Consider the following 14,227-nt stretch of genomic DNA (forward strand, 5'->3'; position numbering starts at 1 on the left):
TAATCTTCCACTCAGTGGAGTCCACTGTCCTATTTTTACGTCAATTTAATGTCCAAAGTCTCTTCTTAAAATATTACTTTTAAAGATCAACGTCTTATGTTCTATAGTTTTTTTCGCCATGTCCATACCTCACAACTATTTAAAAGAATCTCAATTTTAAATACATTTTACAAACCCTCTAAAATACCACAAAACAATGTTATTTTATGACTGGTGGTGATTTAGACTTGTAGAAAAATAATTCCTAGTCCATTTTCGAATTTAGCAAATAAAAGAATTAGGTAATCTTTTTTGGCATTGTTAAGAAATTGTTACAGAAATAACTGGTGTTAAAAATTAAAATTTTCCTACTTTATTAATAATAGCCACCAGTTCGAAATTCGATAAGGCTACTTAAGTCCTAAGATATCATTAGGAATACGCATACAAAGAAGTGTGAGACTTATATCATTAACTATATTGATTGATCAGGACATGTTGAAAGAAGGGAAAAAATTAATTAGTAGAAACTAAGCAGGGATTAGAAGAAGATGTAGATTGTAGTTTAAGTGGGTGAATATATTGATTAGACACAATAGAAAACAGTTTTTGTTGTTTAGAAACCTTCAATATGTGACAGTTATTTATTGTTTCATTAAAATGTATTAATCATATAAATAATAAATAATCACTAAATTTTAATTATTTACATAGATACAAACTATTCTAACATAAAACAATAGCGAGTAAAATGAAAAAAATCTAGGTAATTAAAATACAAATTATCACAAATTAATTTACATAAATACATATAAAATAATAAATAAATAAACACACAAATAAGGAACGTTAGTTATTATGATCAATAGAATTATTGAATTGCTTATCATTAGTATCACATTTTTTAAAAGAATTATCAACTTCATCTGTAACAATACTTGGTAATATGAAATGACTATCACTGTTACTCCTAATGGGTTTAATTGTGCGTAGTTTAGTAGTTCCTGAATAACATACACTGACGTCTCCACAATCTAAAGGATGCATCCCATTATTATTTGCATTACCTTGAGGACTAAGTAAATCAAAGCTACTCTCTGTAACTTTTAAAAAACTTTTTTTTTTCTCTGTTGGATCTTGTGCAATTACAATATTTTTAATAATATTTTTTGAATCCGATGAAGATTTTTCAAAATTTGGTCTGGTTTGAAATGATTTATTATCAAATTCATATTTTTTACGCATTTTATTCAAATTTCCTGGCTTGTTTTCATTTTGTCGATTTCGACACATATTTATTTGTGATATTAAACCTAGAACTTCAGCTGGTACTTCTATGTCTGAATTAGAATACACCAAATCAGAAACAAAACTACCAAGAGTAGCCACAGTAAGTTCAAGACTTTTTACTTCACTTTCTAAACGATTAATTGCAGTTAAATTAGTTGAACGATTCATTTCTAGACGACCATTATTTGTTATTGAAATCTATAAACAAATTAATGTATGATGAATACATGGAAAATTAAAACCTTAAAATATTGTGAATAAAGTTGATTTAGAACGTTGGGAGAAAATATGATTTGTAGCAAATACACTAATTAATACAAATATATATAAATAGTTCATTGAGCTGAGAGTAATGTAAATAGTTATGATGCATAAGAAAGGATTAATTAAGTGAGATCTAATAGCAATTTATAATTGCGTAATAATGGTAGGATTTATTACCTCCAGCTGTTCATGTAAAATTTTATTTTGTTGCATTAAAGCTTTGTTCATTTCTTCTAAATGTTTAATTTTCTTAATTTCTGGGCTCGGAGTGGATAATTCTTCATGTAAAACATGATATTCAACTCCATATTCCATTAGTTGTTTTGATATATCAATTGTAAATACCTTTCAATTAAATTGAATAGGAAATTATTAGTTAAATATATATAACTGTAAAGTTTATGTAATAGATAATACCTGTTTAATAATTTTATCAATTATATCCTTATTTACAACTGGTAAATCGTTTTTAATATAGGTCATTATTTGTTCCATTCCTTCACACGCAAGGAGGTTTTCTTTATGGTACGTCAGAAGTGACAATATGATGCGAAACATGACATCTATGTTTTCAAAAAACAATATATCTAGAATAAAATAAATTTATTTATTTGAAAATATTAACCAACGGTGACAAAACAAATCATTCAATGCCATACCAAATACACGAGAAACAAATCCGAGGGGAAACTGAGATGCAAATATAGTTAAAAACCATGGGGCAGCATATAAGGTTGGATTAATATCGCAATTGTCAAAGTGCTCATATAAGTCAGGATGGTGGTCATGAAGTAGACGTGATAATTGATACAGCTGAACTTGTAGAGCAGCCATGTCTGGTAGATACTGTTTCCTTAGAGAACGTCTAAACATTAAATGTTTAAGCATCATGAAAGCTTGTTCTTCAGACATCTGAAAAAAAGTTTAAATATTGCTTAAAATTACCGAACATAAAAAAATTGGTTAAATTCACTTACATGTAACAGCAAAACTCCGGCAACAAAACATAATCCTTGGCAATAGCCGACCTCTGGATCTAATAAAGAATATGCTTTAAGCAAATTATACAAAGCTAACTGGCCTGGTCCAAACGGTGACATAAAATAAGTATGATTTGGAAATGTCCTTCCTAAAAACACACAAAATTATATATTTGGTAACAGTATAATACATTAATGCCGAGTTGTATAAACATATAATGAACCAACAGATGTTTTAGGGTTCCTTATACATAATTTAGTGCCCCGTGATTGGTCCATTAAATTTTAATAAGTCATTATATTTATTAATTCTTTATGCAACCCAGCATAAAATTCTTTTAAACAAATTTTTAATCATCCAGAATTTGAATGAACAGAGGTGTTGTTGTAAGAGTATACGTTGTGTGTACCCACCTCTTATATGTGTATCTACTATCCGCGGGTACAAGATTTTCATTATTTTGATTTTCTTAGATAAGTAAGAGGTGGATACACACAATGTATGCCCTTATGACTAGATCGTTGTTTATAATGTTTAAAGTTTAAAGAGCCGATAATTATTTAAATATGGTTACCTAAATCAATAAGAATAGCATGCTGATACTTTGTCAATTGTTTCAATAACTGCTCGTACGGCACGTTAAAATTTGGAAATTTTTCAAAATCAATAGCAGAAGGTGCAGTAGTATTACAATACAATTCGGCAAAAAATATCCAGACATCTCCTCGTTTACTTCTAGGAACGCCTATGAAAATGTAAAAAAACATATATCATTAATTAATAATGAATTTAAAATAAATATTAAGAGTTCTAGAATATTATTACCTTGTCTAATTGCTTGCTTCAACATTTTTGAGTCATACTTCCTATTTTCTTTATTCACTATTGTCTCCCAGACTCCTAAATATTCACGTGCAGACGAACCGATATCATCATATTCTAATTTTATCCGCTTAACTGTTGCTTCTTCTTGTTTTTCTATTATTATTCATGTCATGCAGCATTAACATTATCTGAGTTATAATAAATAAATTATTTATTTTAATACCTTTTAATTTGGCATTCTCTTTTTCCATTCGTATGAGTAATACTTGTTGATTAATTGCTTTCTTCCATAAAGCTCTCAAATCGTTTTTTTCTAACTTTCTTTTAAAATGTTGGTCTCCTTTAACAAAAAATCAAATATTACAAGTCAGTTTAATTAAACAAATTAAATTTAAATAAACAGTCATATTAAGTGCAGATATACATTTCTTCTAATCCAAAATTTTATAATATTCATGTTATATTATTGTCTAATAATACACATTTTATAGAAAAACCACAATGGGATTATTACAAGTTTGTGATGATTATTATAAAAATAAGTTAAAATCATAGATTATTATTTTATTTTGTAAAATACATCCGCAAACTTCTTTAACCCATTTCTGGCTAATTGTGAGTATGCGCACCACAAAATAAATACATCCTTGGCCGGAAATAGGTTAAATAAAAGCTTTAATATATTTTGCATTTAAAAACTAACTTATATTTATATATTATAAATATAACTAGTAGTTGGGGCTTACAACTATGTACAATAGGAAATAAATATTATACACACCTTTTTTAGGTTTGTTGGGTGTTACAACATTTTTGAAAATTGCTTGTCGCCAACTTCCAGGGTTTGAATCATTTTGTTCATCAGAATCATTGTCTGAAGTTGAATGAGTAGACGACTTAGGCGATGGCCCAACTTTTAAAAACCTATTTTACATTATTCAATTATAGGTAATAAAACAAATTTTAAACATATAAAGATACATTAATAGATAAAAATTTAAATATCTGTTATTAAAAATATAACTGTAAAAGGTTTTACAAATTTCTGTTTAAATTATTAGGGTTTTAAGGTCAAAAACGTGTTATATATATGGGGCATTCTGAGTCAAACCACGCAGTCATTGACCCGACCTCCTCAACATTTTTAGAATTTTTTTTTTTGAACTTATTTTGGTCTAATATAAGACATTTTTTTTATTGACATTTTTTTCAATCATTTTTACCCCAAAAATAAATGTTCTTTTTAGTTATTTTTCACAAAAAATCTATTTCGAGCAGTTTTAAAATTCTGACATTTTTATCATAAAATTAGAGACTCAAATCAAATATTTTTGGCTAATAACGGAAATGGGCAGAGTAATTTCAGTTTTTTTTATTTTTAAAAATTAAAATAAAGCATGTCTAAGTAAAATTGTATATGATATTTATATTTAAAAGTGTAAGCTTACATGTTCATCATTGATGCTGGACTGCTGTGTGATTTAGTTTGGGCTAAATTAACTTCTGGATTTTCGACTATTGTTTTGGATATTGAATTCTGAGTTGCTAAACGAGAATTTAAATCTGACTTTGGAGAAAGCTCCTAAAAATAAATATTAGTTATAATTGATACTCTTATAAATAACTATTTTAATAAAGTTTTTGTTTAATAATGTACTTTAACAAAAATAAAAATGCTTCGAAAAAGAAACGTTACAAAATTGCAATTATTTTAAGAGTAAAGTAGTGTAGGCGTTAAATGAATCACCCGGTATACTACTTATGCTATCAGATATTGAAATGTTTTATCATTGATTATAAATTATTTATAATCAATGGTTTTATCACAAGTCAATATCTAATTACCAAATTAAAAAAAAAAACACTACTATAGATATTAGAGTGGTTCAAAAAAACCTTAATTTATTATTTTTTGTTCTTCTTTGAACATATATTATTTGGAAAACATAATAGTAAAATAATTATAAAATCAAAATTTACCTTTGCGTATGAAACATTAGTTTGCAAACCACCATCTTTAGTAGCTGCCATGATGCTACCAAAATCATCTCTTGAATTTCTTCTTTTTAGTAATTGATCAAATGAACTAGTTAGTGAACGTTTTGCTTTCATAAATATTGTACTTCCACCAAGATATTGATTTAAAAACTCATGTCTGAAAAGTTATAAATTAATGAATTAATTTATTAGTAAATTATTATTATATTTACCTATTTTCAGCCGAATCATGAACATGTTTCGATTGTTTGCTTTCACAGTGTGTCCTCAATAACATCATAAGTAATTCATTTTGTTCTTTAAGACTTATTTTACTTAATGTTTCCAATCCATGTAATTTAGTAAGGACAACATCTTGGTCATCTTCCGGTAACATGTCTAGATGCTTAAATATTACCGACTGAACTTTGTGTTCATTGAGATCTTAAATATAATAAGTTAATAAATAAGTTTAAAAAAAATATATATATATATACGTTCATATTTTTTTATATGTTTACTTTCAACGTCTGAACATAATCTATGAAACCATACCATTGGACAATGTTCGCAAGACACGATAACTTGTTTTTCTTTTTTAAATGATTCATTTGTGTTATGGTGAGCCAGATTAATAGCTAAAAAAATGAGTAAACAATTATGTCAGAAGAAGAAGAATTGTATAATGTGCAAGATAATGTTAAAACAAATAAACCTGTAACTAATTCGTTTGCTACCGATTCCGATTCACATTTGAAAATATACCCAATACAAGTTTCCATTGATGACGAGTCCCGACACGTGAAACCAAAATGTAAATTATTTCTATGACCCTAAAAAAACAATAATTTCAATTTTATTGGAACAAAATCAACTTCATTAATATGTTTAAAAAAATGTATACCTGTACACAGTTTATAACATCTTTTAATTGTTTGTGCAGAAGTATTTGTTTTCTATCTGGACTTATTAAACGTAAATCACTTTTACCAATTTGAAAAACCATTGTTCTATTACTGTCTTCTCCAACATTTGTATTTTGACCCTGAAAATATAGAAAACACAAACACACAAAACAAATAAGACAAATAAATATGCATTCATACAGAGAATTGATATTACATAAGTCTTATTTAATAAATAATAATTACATTTTGTTCTACTTTTTTAATAGGATAGTTTACAGATCCAGATCGGGTTCTTAAAAATCTGTAAATAATATAATTTTTAACTATTAAATTAAGTATTTTTAAAAAAGCTTTGTAGTTATACTTAATAAAATAATTTACTCTGACTCCTTAGAATCCTTATCAGTTTCAAGAGAAGAAGAGCTTTGATTTTCAATTCCTGGGGATAGAACTATCATTGATCCCCGTCTTGTATCTGATAAATAACCAGCTGGATTTTGTTCTGACGGCTATAAAATAAAATAAAATGTAGATAATTCAATAATTTAAATAGTTAATACATAAACATAATATAAATATTTTTTTAAATTTTTAATATTACATTAATTTGTGATCCTCGTCTAGATGTATTGCTGCTATTCGACTTTTTGTTTTTTTCTAACTCGTGCAATCGAAACTTTTCCAAGGCGTCATCAATAAAAGTACTTGGAACTTTTTTTTGTGAAACTCTTATTTTACCAACATAAAACACCTAAAATAAAATTAATATTAGAGATTCCATTTGTGAAACACTGTTTTGCAAACCTAACTTATTGTACTAAATACATGTAAATTAAATTAATTGATCATTCCCTTGTAGCAATATTTGATTTGAACATTAAAAACAAATGGAAAATATAGAATGTATTTAATGTTGCTATCTTCTTGAATAATTGCTATTTATTTAAAAATATTATTAACTGATGTTAATTACCTCAAAAAAATGAGATGAATTTGGTGATATATCTGCACATAAAGATGTTAATGTTTGAGCGTTACTTAGTGAACGACCAATATTGTGTAATTTTTTATGCGAATTTTCTTTCATTGTAGAGAATAATTCCATAATCTAAAATAAAACAAAATTTTTTTTTTAATCTGAAGTCATTTAGAATAACAACTGTTGACTATAAAGTAATAATTATAAACGAAGAAAACAAAAAGATTTCTAGGTGTTCTAAATATAAAAAGTTGGAAAGTATCCAAAATGTCAATATAGTGTATACATAAAGAACAACTCTGAAAATTTAAAGCTATTTGACAAATGCCGTGAAAATGAACATAACGTTTTTTGTTTTGTATTAAATAATACAATAGCAATTTTTTTTTCTAAACATTTGCAATTTTGGTCGTGTTGATTAAATAAGAATAAAAATAACAATAACAATAAATAAATAATTACAATAACCCGACTTCAATAATTACATTTGAGACTTAACATTAATACAATGCATATGGTACCGCTATAATAGGTAAAGAAGCCTGTACAATGAGCATGACGTTTTTCGACGAGGTAACTACTTTAACACTAACGAGGTAATAATTTTAATTTAACTTATTAATACACCAATATGTTCACGACTTCAGAGGTGCCTCTGAATTGAAGTTTATCTTAATAACTACTGGAGGACGCTAGGGAGAAAATAGTAATTTCATAGCAAATGTTTATATAGTATATTTTAAATTATTTATTTACTCTCCGGCTTTTTTTTTTAGGTTCAAAGCAAGTTTTTTTTTTTGTGAATACCGATTACGCAATGGGCATAACTTGATTCATTAAAAATTCCAGAGAAAAGAGTTTTTGGCAATACTCAATAATAAATCTCAATGTGATTTAATCAGTATCGGGGAAACGTTTTGGTTTTTATACAACATGTACCAAAAGTCAATATTGGTTACACAGCTGCTGTTAACCGAACTTTAAAGTGTTACTTCAAAAATTGTTCTTAAAGAGTGTTTCGCATTAAGTACATTAATTTTATTTTATTTTAAAATTATTTTTGTATGCATTGTATTTACATGGTTCACATAACGCGTTTTTCTAAATTTGTTAAGAAGAAAAATACGATCTTAATACAATGTTGGAGACCAACCAAGTATAATCTTCACATACACTTTACAACAATGTACAAATACTATTTCATAAAAAATAATACAGGGGGGCGGTGTATTGTAATCACTTCCAAAAAATAGAATTAAAATTAATATTTCGTGCATATTCGTATAGCTATGAAAGAATGAGTTAAGCGAATTATCATAGTTTTAAAATACCGCACTTATAATTGTATTAATACATGCAATAATGTCTTCTAAATAATAATAGCAAACATTTAGATAACAAATTACCACGATAAAATTCCATGTAAAATAACGCTTAACAATGTCGTCAAATCCCGAAAAATGTAATAAAAACTATATAGGCTCAAGGTTTTCAAGGATAATAAAATGTATGGACTATGGAAATTAATAATTATTAAATCAGCGTTTATATACAATTTTAAGCCTTTCGCTTACAATCATCTATATAATTATTTGTAAGTCTATTAATTTGGCTCGATTATTTTTTTTGGTATATTTAACTAATATAACTAAGAAACAATTATATAAAAATCATCTAGAACAACAAATTTTAATTAACTCCTACTATTCCTTAGTTCTTGTAGTCGAAAACACATAAAATGAATACCAACAGAGTTAAATTGCTTTGTATATAATAAACATTAAATTTATAATTTCCTTGCCTCACAATACATACCACATAGCGGTTTGTTTATTACATAGCATAATCTATTCAAACTACTCACCAGTTTACCTTGTCCTTGGTCAATCTATACGGTTTCGTTATTCATTTTATCTTACTTTAATTTCATACCCTACAATAACCAACATAATTGTGATTTGTGACTTCTACTTTCAATGTTATAGTCTAATATTATTTATTAACCCGTAAAACAAGCTAGCTAATGTTATTCGCCGACTAACAGATCCGATCAGTGTGAAATATTAAAAATAGCATTCAAATATAAATATAAAATTAGAAAAATTATATTTTAACAACATTCCAAAAACATTGTGAGGTCGTCAATTTATCAATACTGAGCAGTGGTTACTTTAGAAAATTAAATACACCATATAATCTTAAATATAATTATTAATAAAAATAAACATATTATGTCGACTCTCGAGGGTTATAACTCTATACATACAAATAATTAATGTTCCACTATTTTCTGATAAAAAATAAGCTACCGGGCCGAGCAAATATAAATAATAAAATGGAATGAATTGGTATTATTAGAGGATAACAATTTTGAATAATATGATTGAAGGTCACGTCGACCAATGCTGCAATTCTTTAGAAAAAACACCGGTCGGGCAGTATAAAAAGTATATTAAAAACGGTACACTTAACTTATTTATTTACACAAATTATTTTTCGTTAAAATATTATAATAATAATAAGTGTTTGAATTTATATTTGAACGCAATCTCCGCCGAGTGAAAATACAATTTACAATTACAAAGACGCAACAGATCCAAATTATTGTGCACCGTTTAGGGCTAATTTATTATTACTAATTACACTAATTTATATTGATACGAAGCTGAGAAGGGCATAAGATATTGGTTTTACAATCTACAAAAATGTTTTTTTTAAGTCTGTTAATATGATTTAAGTGTTTTTTCGTTTGCTTATACTGTACTGACTACAACGATTGAATTGCTGCAATTTTGATTTTATCTTAAATTAAATGATTTAGCGTGTTATCTTTTCGTAATATAAACAATGTGGCTGCTACTTGTTATTTAAGTACACAGATAGAACATTTTTATTAATAACATTAATATTTGTTTGAAAATGTTTGTAAATCTCAACGAATTTTTGTGAAATATAGTGAGGTTTTAATAGTGTTTACTGTTTATTTTTAAATCAGTTGAATACAAACACGTTATTAAATGAGTATTTGTGTTTTTAAATATGATTCCGCAAACTGGATAACTGGGAAATATACCTAAAAAATGAAATGTAAATGGAGTATGGATGTGTAACCATACTTCCTGCAAGGTTCTTTGAAGACAAAAGGTCATTTTAACTCATGGACGGCACTTCCATAAAAATAGCAATTCAAATTTCGTCAACTATCTAGATCCCAGGACTTACCAAATACCAACTGCTATCAATAGAACATGTTGAAATGACCTGATGGCCGATTGTGGGATTTTCGTGGAAGAAAAAATGACCTTTAGTAATATATAGTTAATAATTATTAATTATCAAATAATTAATCTTCTTCAATTAATGCGTCTCCTAGTCGACGTAAACTTTTGTCTTTACACTCATATTTTTGTTCATATAAATTAACTAATCTGTTTTTATTCACCGGTTGGACACTCAAACACTCAACCAGTGGGTAACATCCCCCTTACCTCTACCATAACAAAGATTAAAAAAATGTACGAACTTTAATGAAAACCTTATAAAATACATTTAATGTATATTCTATTTTTTTATACAATGAAATTTTAATTTTAGATAAATATATATAATATATAATACGTATGTATTTTGTTAAAAAAATATATTTTATACTAAATAGTAAATATTTACTTAAACTATACATTATTATACTAATATCTACAACAACCTGCATCTGTATAATACTTAATAATTAATGGTTTTAAGAAGCAAAAAGTTAGTCAACATTGAATATATTTTATCTATTAGAATTTCAATAATAAAACAATGTTAACAAATTTAATTAAATTTTAGTTTTTATAGAAAACTAAAAAGAGACTTATTTTAAAGTATAATGTGATCTTTTAATCGCTAGTACTTAAATTTGTCTAATACACTATTTACAAATATGTATTCTTCATTTATTGTAGAAATTAATCACTTATAAACGGCTATTAAGTAAAAAAAAATTATAAAGCTAATAAAACTCTGGAAACTATTAAAAAAGGCAAATAGTATTAAATAATACTATAGATTAAAATATATTCATAGGTAATCCTTGGCTATATAAAACACACACAGCAACCCAATTCATAAGACTCTTGAATAGGTCAAAATATATCCAAAACTAGAAGATCAATAAGTATACAGTATGGATATGTATGTTTTATCTATGATAATACTAAAATTACATTTTCTCTGCTACAAGGAAAAATGGATATGCTTTTGGATAAAGAAGACGAGGGAGTCTTTTTCTCTTCCCCCTACCCTTTCATTCCAATCACACTCTTCACTTTCTGGCATTTGGCTATGATGCTAATTTCAGATAGAACTCTCAGCCCATAAACATATCCATGTTAAAAAAAAAACATTATCAGGATTTAGCTATTGATATAGATTCATGTTTGTATTAATAAAAAACAAAATCCTTCTTGCTAACACCTAGAATTTAAAGTGTTAATTAACATATTTTATTTTCATACATTGTTTAATTTTATGAATGAATCATACATGCATATTAATTCAAGTGACAAATTGATTTTTAATTAGTGTCAAGAAAAATAAGAATAAACATGTTAAGACATTTCTAAGATTTCTTAACCCATAACTGGTACAGTGATAAGAATCGTCATAAGGTTTACATTGATAGGTGAACTGTGAGGCCGCACTTACCAGTTATGGCTTGTGACATAAAAAATATCAAACCCTTAGCAACAACAAATCAAGCCGATTTGTAAAAATATGGACCTTGAAAAGCTTTAGTCCAGATTGGGACATGGGTTTCAATGTACGAGTGTTTGGATAATATGTTCCTTTAGATTTGTTTAATTCCAAAATTTTAAAACTTATTATAAAGGTTGCCATCTCCAGTACTTACTTCATCAGGTTGAGTGGTAGTATAAACATGACATTCCACATTACAATCGTCAACATTTCTGAGAGCATAGAAAAATGTGGCAACGTCACTGTTTAAAAACGCTAATCGAGTAATATAACATATTTCATGCTGGAACAGTGGTTTACATTTATTTTCCCAACTTTCATAGACACAAAGAGAAGAATCTTCTATTCCAATTTTGACCTTTGAATCAAAGAAATAATATTAAATGAAATGAGATAGATTATAATATTCTATATTTAAATTTAAAAGATGTCAAATTGGCCATTAGACGAAAATCGAGTTTAAAAACATTCAAAAAGTCTTAGTCAGAGACCTGGATATTACCAGGGACCCCCTGGTTTTATTTTAGTTTTAAAAGTAATATTGTAACTAAAGGTAGGTCAGTGGTCGAAACAATCAATCGGTAATTGAAGGGGATCCCTAGTTTGAATCCAGGTTTTTTTTCTGATCATATAATCACGTCCAGTTTGACTTCTTATGAAATTAAATAATAAATGAAATTTATACTGAAAGATCAAATATACACAACACAAATATTCTATATTTTTTGCAAGTTATGTTTTAATTTTTATACAAATCAAGCTATTCCAATAGTTGAAGATTGCTCGTAGTTCAACCTTATATATATAGAATACAATAATTAATAGTTACTTCTTTGTGTTTTTTCTTTTTCTTAATTTCAGCAATGACCCAAGGAATCATTGGATTTGTAAGACGTTTATTTACTATGCTTGAACTTAAATATTGTACTTGGTATAGTTTCATAGTTAAACTGTTTTCCTTAAAAAACAGTTAGTAAAAATAGTTATTGATTTAATTTGATAATCGAGCTTTGTTTAAAAAATTGTTTGTTTAATTTATCTAATTAAAGAAACATAAAGTTCTATGTTATAAAAAAAAAGTTATATTGAATGAAACATAATATTATAGAGCATAATATAACACTAAAAATGTTTAAATATTTGAATTGTAATTATAATTAAAAAACTGATGTACACAAAAAAATAGGAAACAAGTGTAATCGAAAACAATTACAATTACAGATAAGTTCTAGTTAAATCGATAAAAAATAAATTAATCAAATCCTTCAACGACCACTGCCCGTAACACTGATGGTCATTACTTAAAACTTTTGACAAATAACAATTAATTAATTTTTAAAAACCGCAACCGATGTGATAAGAAGATAAGAGTTTGTATTGTATTATGACCGAAAATATAACATAACACTCGGTATTTATAATTAGTATTCAATACTACACTAGTAGGCACATAATATTATTTATAATAATTACATTCACACTTCACTTTAAGATTTTTACTAATTTTAAGCACAGTATGAAGATGCACAGTGTTTATTTGTTAACACCTACAAGTTACAACTTTGCAATACTATAGTGTTCGTGTGGTCGTTGCAAAAAGAACCTGTACAGTAACGGGAAGGAGATAGTTGTATATACGAATATTCAAGGTTATTGCAATTTGTAGTCGTTAGTTTTATTGTTATACCTATTTAGTCATTACATTCCTATTTATAATATAAAACGGTAATTATGATTAGAAATAATAACACAACCCGTTTAAATCCAATTCACTCGGAATACATTGTCCACATACAAAATTTATAGCTTAAACTATAAAGAAAATGTTCACTGATTATGTGTTACAATATAATATACTAATATACATATTAGTATTATGCAGACATGCAGTCTTGAGATGTACGCCATGAGCCATCATCAGGGGTGGTTTGGTTGTCGTCGCCAACATAAATTTTGCCTAGTGTCTACATTTTTTAATTTCATTTTGACCAAAAAAATATTTTTGAACTGCTAAAATGTTATGTTTATCTAAATAGTTCAAACTTATGATGTTCAGAGTGAATATTAAAATTGAGAGAGAGGATCTTTCTGGTCAATCCCATTTGTACTCGTCAAATTATTTTGAAAGAAAAAAAATTTATTTGAGATTTTTTCTAAAACTAATAAGAAATTAGTTAAAAATTAAATAAAAATATACTTCATAAGTATATTTAGAATGTAATAGTAAAAAAATGTCATACTTTTACATTCATCATTCTTTGATTATATAATATATACATTAAAT

The 14,227-nt window shown here is 26.7% G+C and overlaps 1 protein-coding gene across 2 annotated transcripts; it reads right to left on the reverse strand.

The window, feature by feature from the left end:
- Positions 1–706: 706 nt before the first annotated feature.
- Positions 707–13,526, reverse strand: LOC126834991 (TBC1 domain family member 1). 2 transcript variants are annotated; one of them, XM_050567253.1, is made up of 21 exons: positions 12,773–13,526; positions 12,098–12,301; positions 7,198–7,332; positions 6,826–6,975; positions 6,606–6,733; positions 6,468–6,525; positions 6,221–6,361; positions 6,032–6,149; positions 5,838–5,954; positions 5,550–5,760; positions 5,320–5,494; positions 4,788–4,921; positions 4,121–4,263; positions 3,563–3,679; positions 3,340–3,492; positions 3,089–3,259; positions 2,511–2,662; positions 2,193–2,445; positions 1,951–2,120; positions 1,711–1,878; positions 707–1,467 (listed from the first exon to the last, which is right to left on the reverse strand). In XM_050567253.1, exons 1-21 carry the CDS (start codon positions 12,884–12,886, stop codon positions 829–831), a joined length of 3,651 nt encoding a protein of 1,216 aa, XP_050423210.1. In that variant the 5' UTR covers positions 12,887–13,526; the 3' UTR covers positions 707–828. The 2 variants fall into 2 exon arrangements, with proteins under 2 accessions (XP_050423210.1, XP_050423211.1); XM_050567254.1 differs by lacking the exons at positions 12,098–12,301; positions 12,773–13,526 and adding an exon at positions 9,068–9,280 and having other exon boundaries at positions 708–1,467.
- Between the last annotated feature and the right edge of the window lie 701 nt (positions 13,527–14,227).

This window comes from Adelges cooleyi, unplaced genomic scaffold (genome assembly GCF_023614345.1).
Source record: "Adelges cooleyi isolate 19-005CV unplaced genomic scaffold, UGA_ACOO_1.1 ACOO_flye_CR_arks_rails_tigmint_CR_PRNA_21, whole genome shotgun sequence".
Classification (NCBI taxonomy): Eukaryota; Metazoa; Arthropoda; class Insecta; order Hemiptera; family Adelgidae; genus Adelges; species Adelges cooleyi.

Excerpts from the sequence above, each read along its gene's own strand:
- LOC126834991 (XM_050567253.1), bottom strand. The coding sequence starts at position 12,886 with ATGAAACTATACCAAGTACAATATTTAAGTTCAAGCATAGTAAATAAA. Across the intron at positions 2,446-2,510 it reads CCGGAGTTTTGCTGTTACAT|ATGTCTGAAGAACAAGCTTT; the intron begins GTAAGTGAATTT and ends ACTTTTTTTCAG. Across the intron at positions 1,879-1,950 it reads TTGATAAAATTATTAAACAG|GTATTTACAATTGATATATC; the intron begins GTATTATCTATT and ends TTTAATTGAAAG.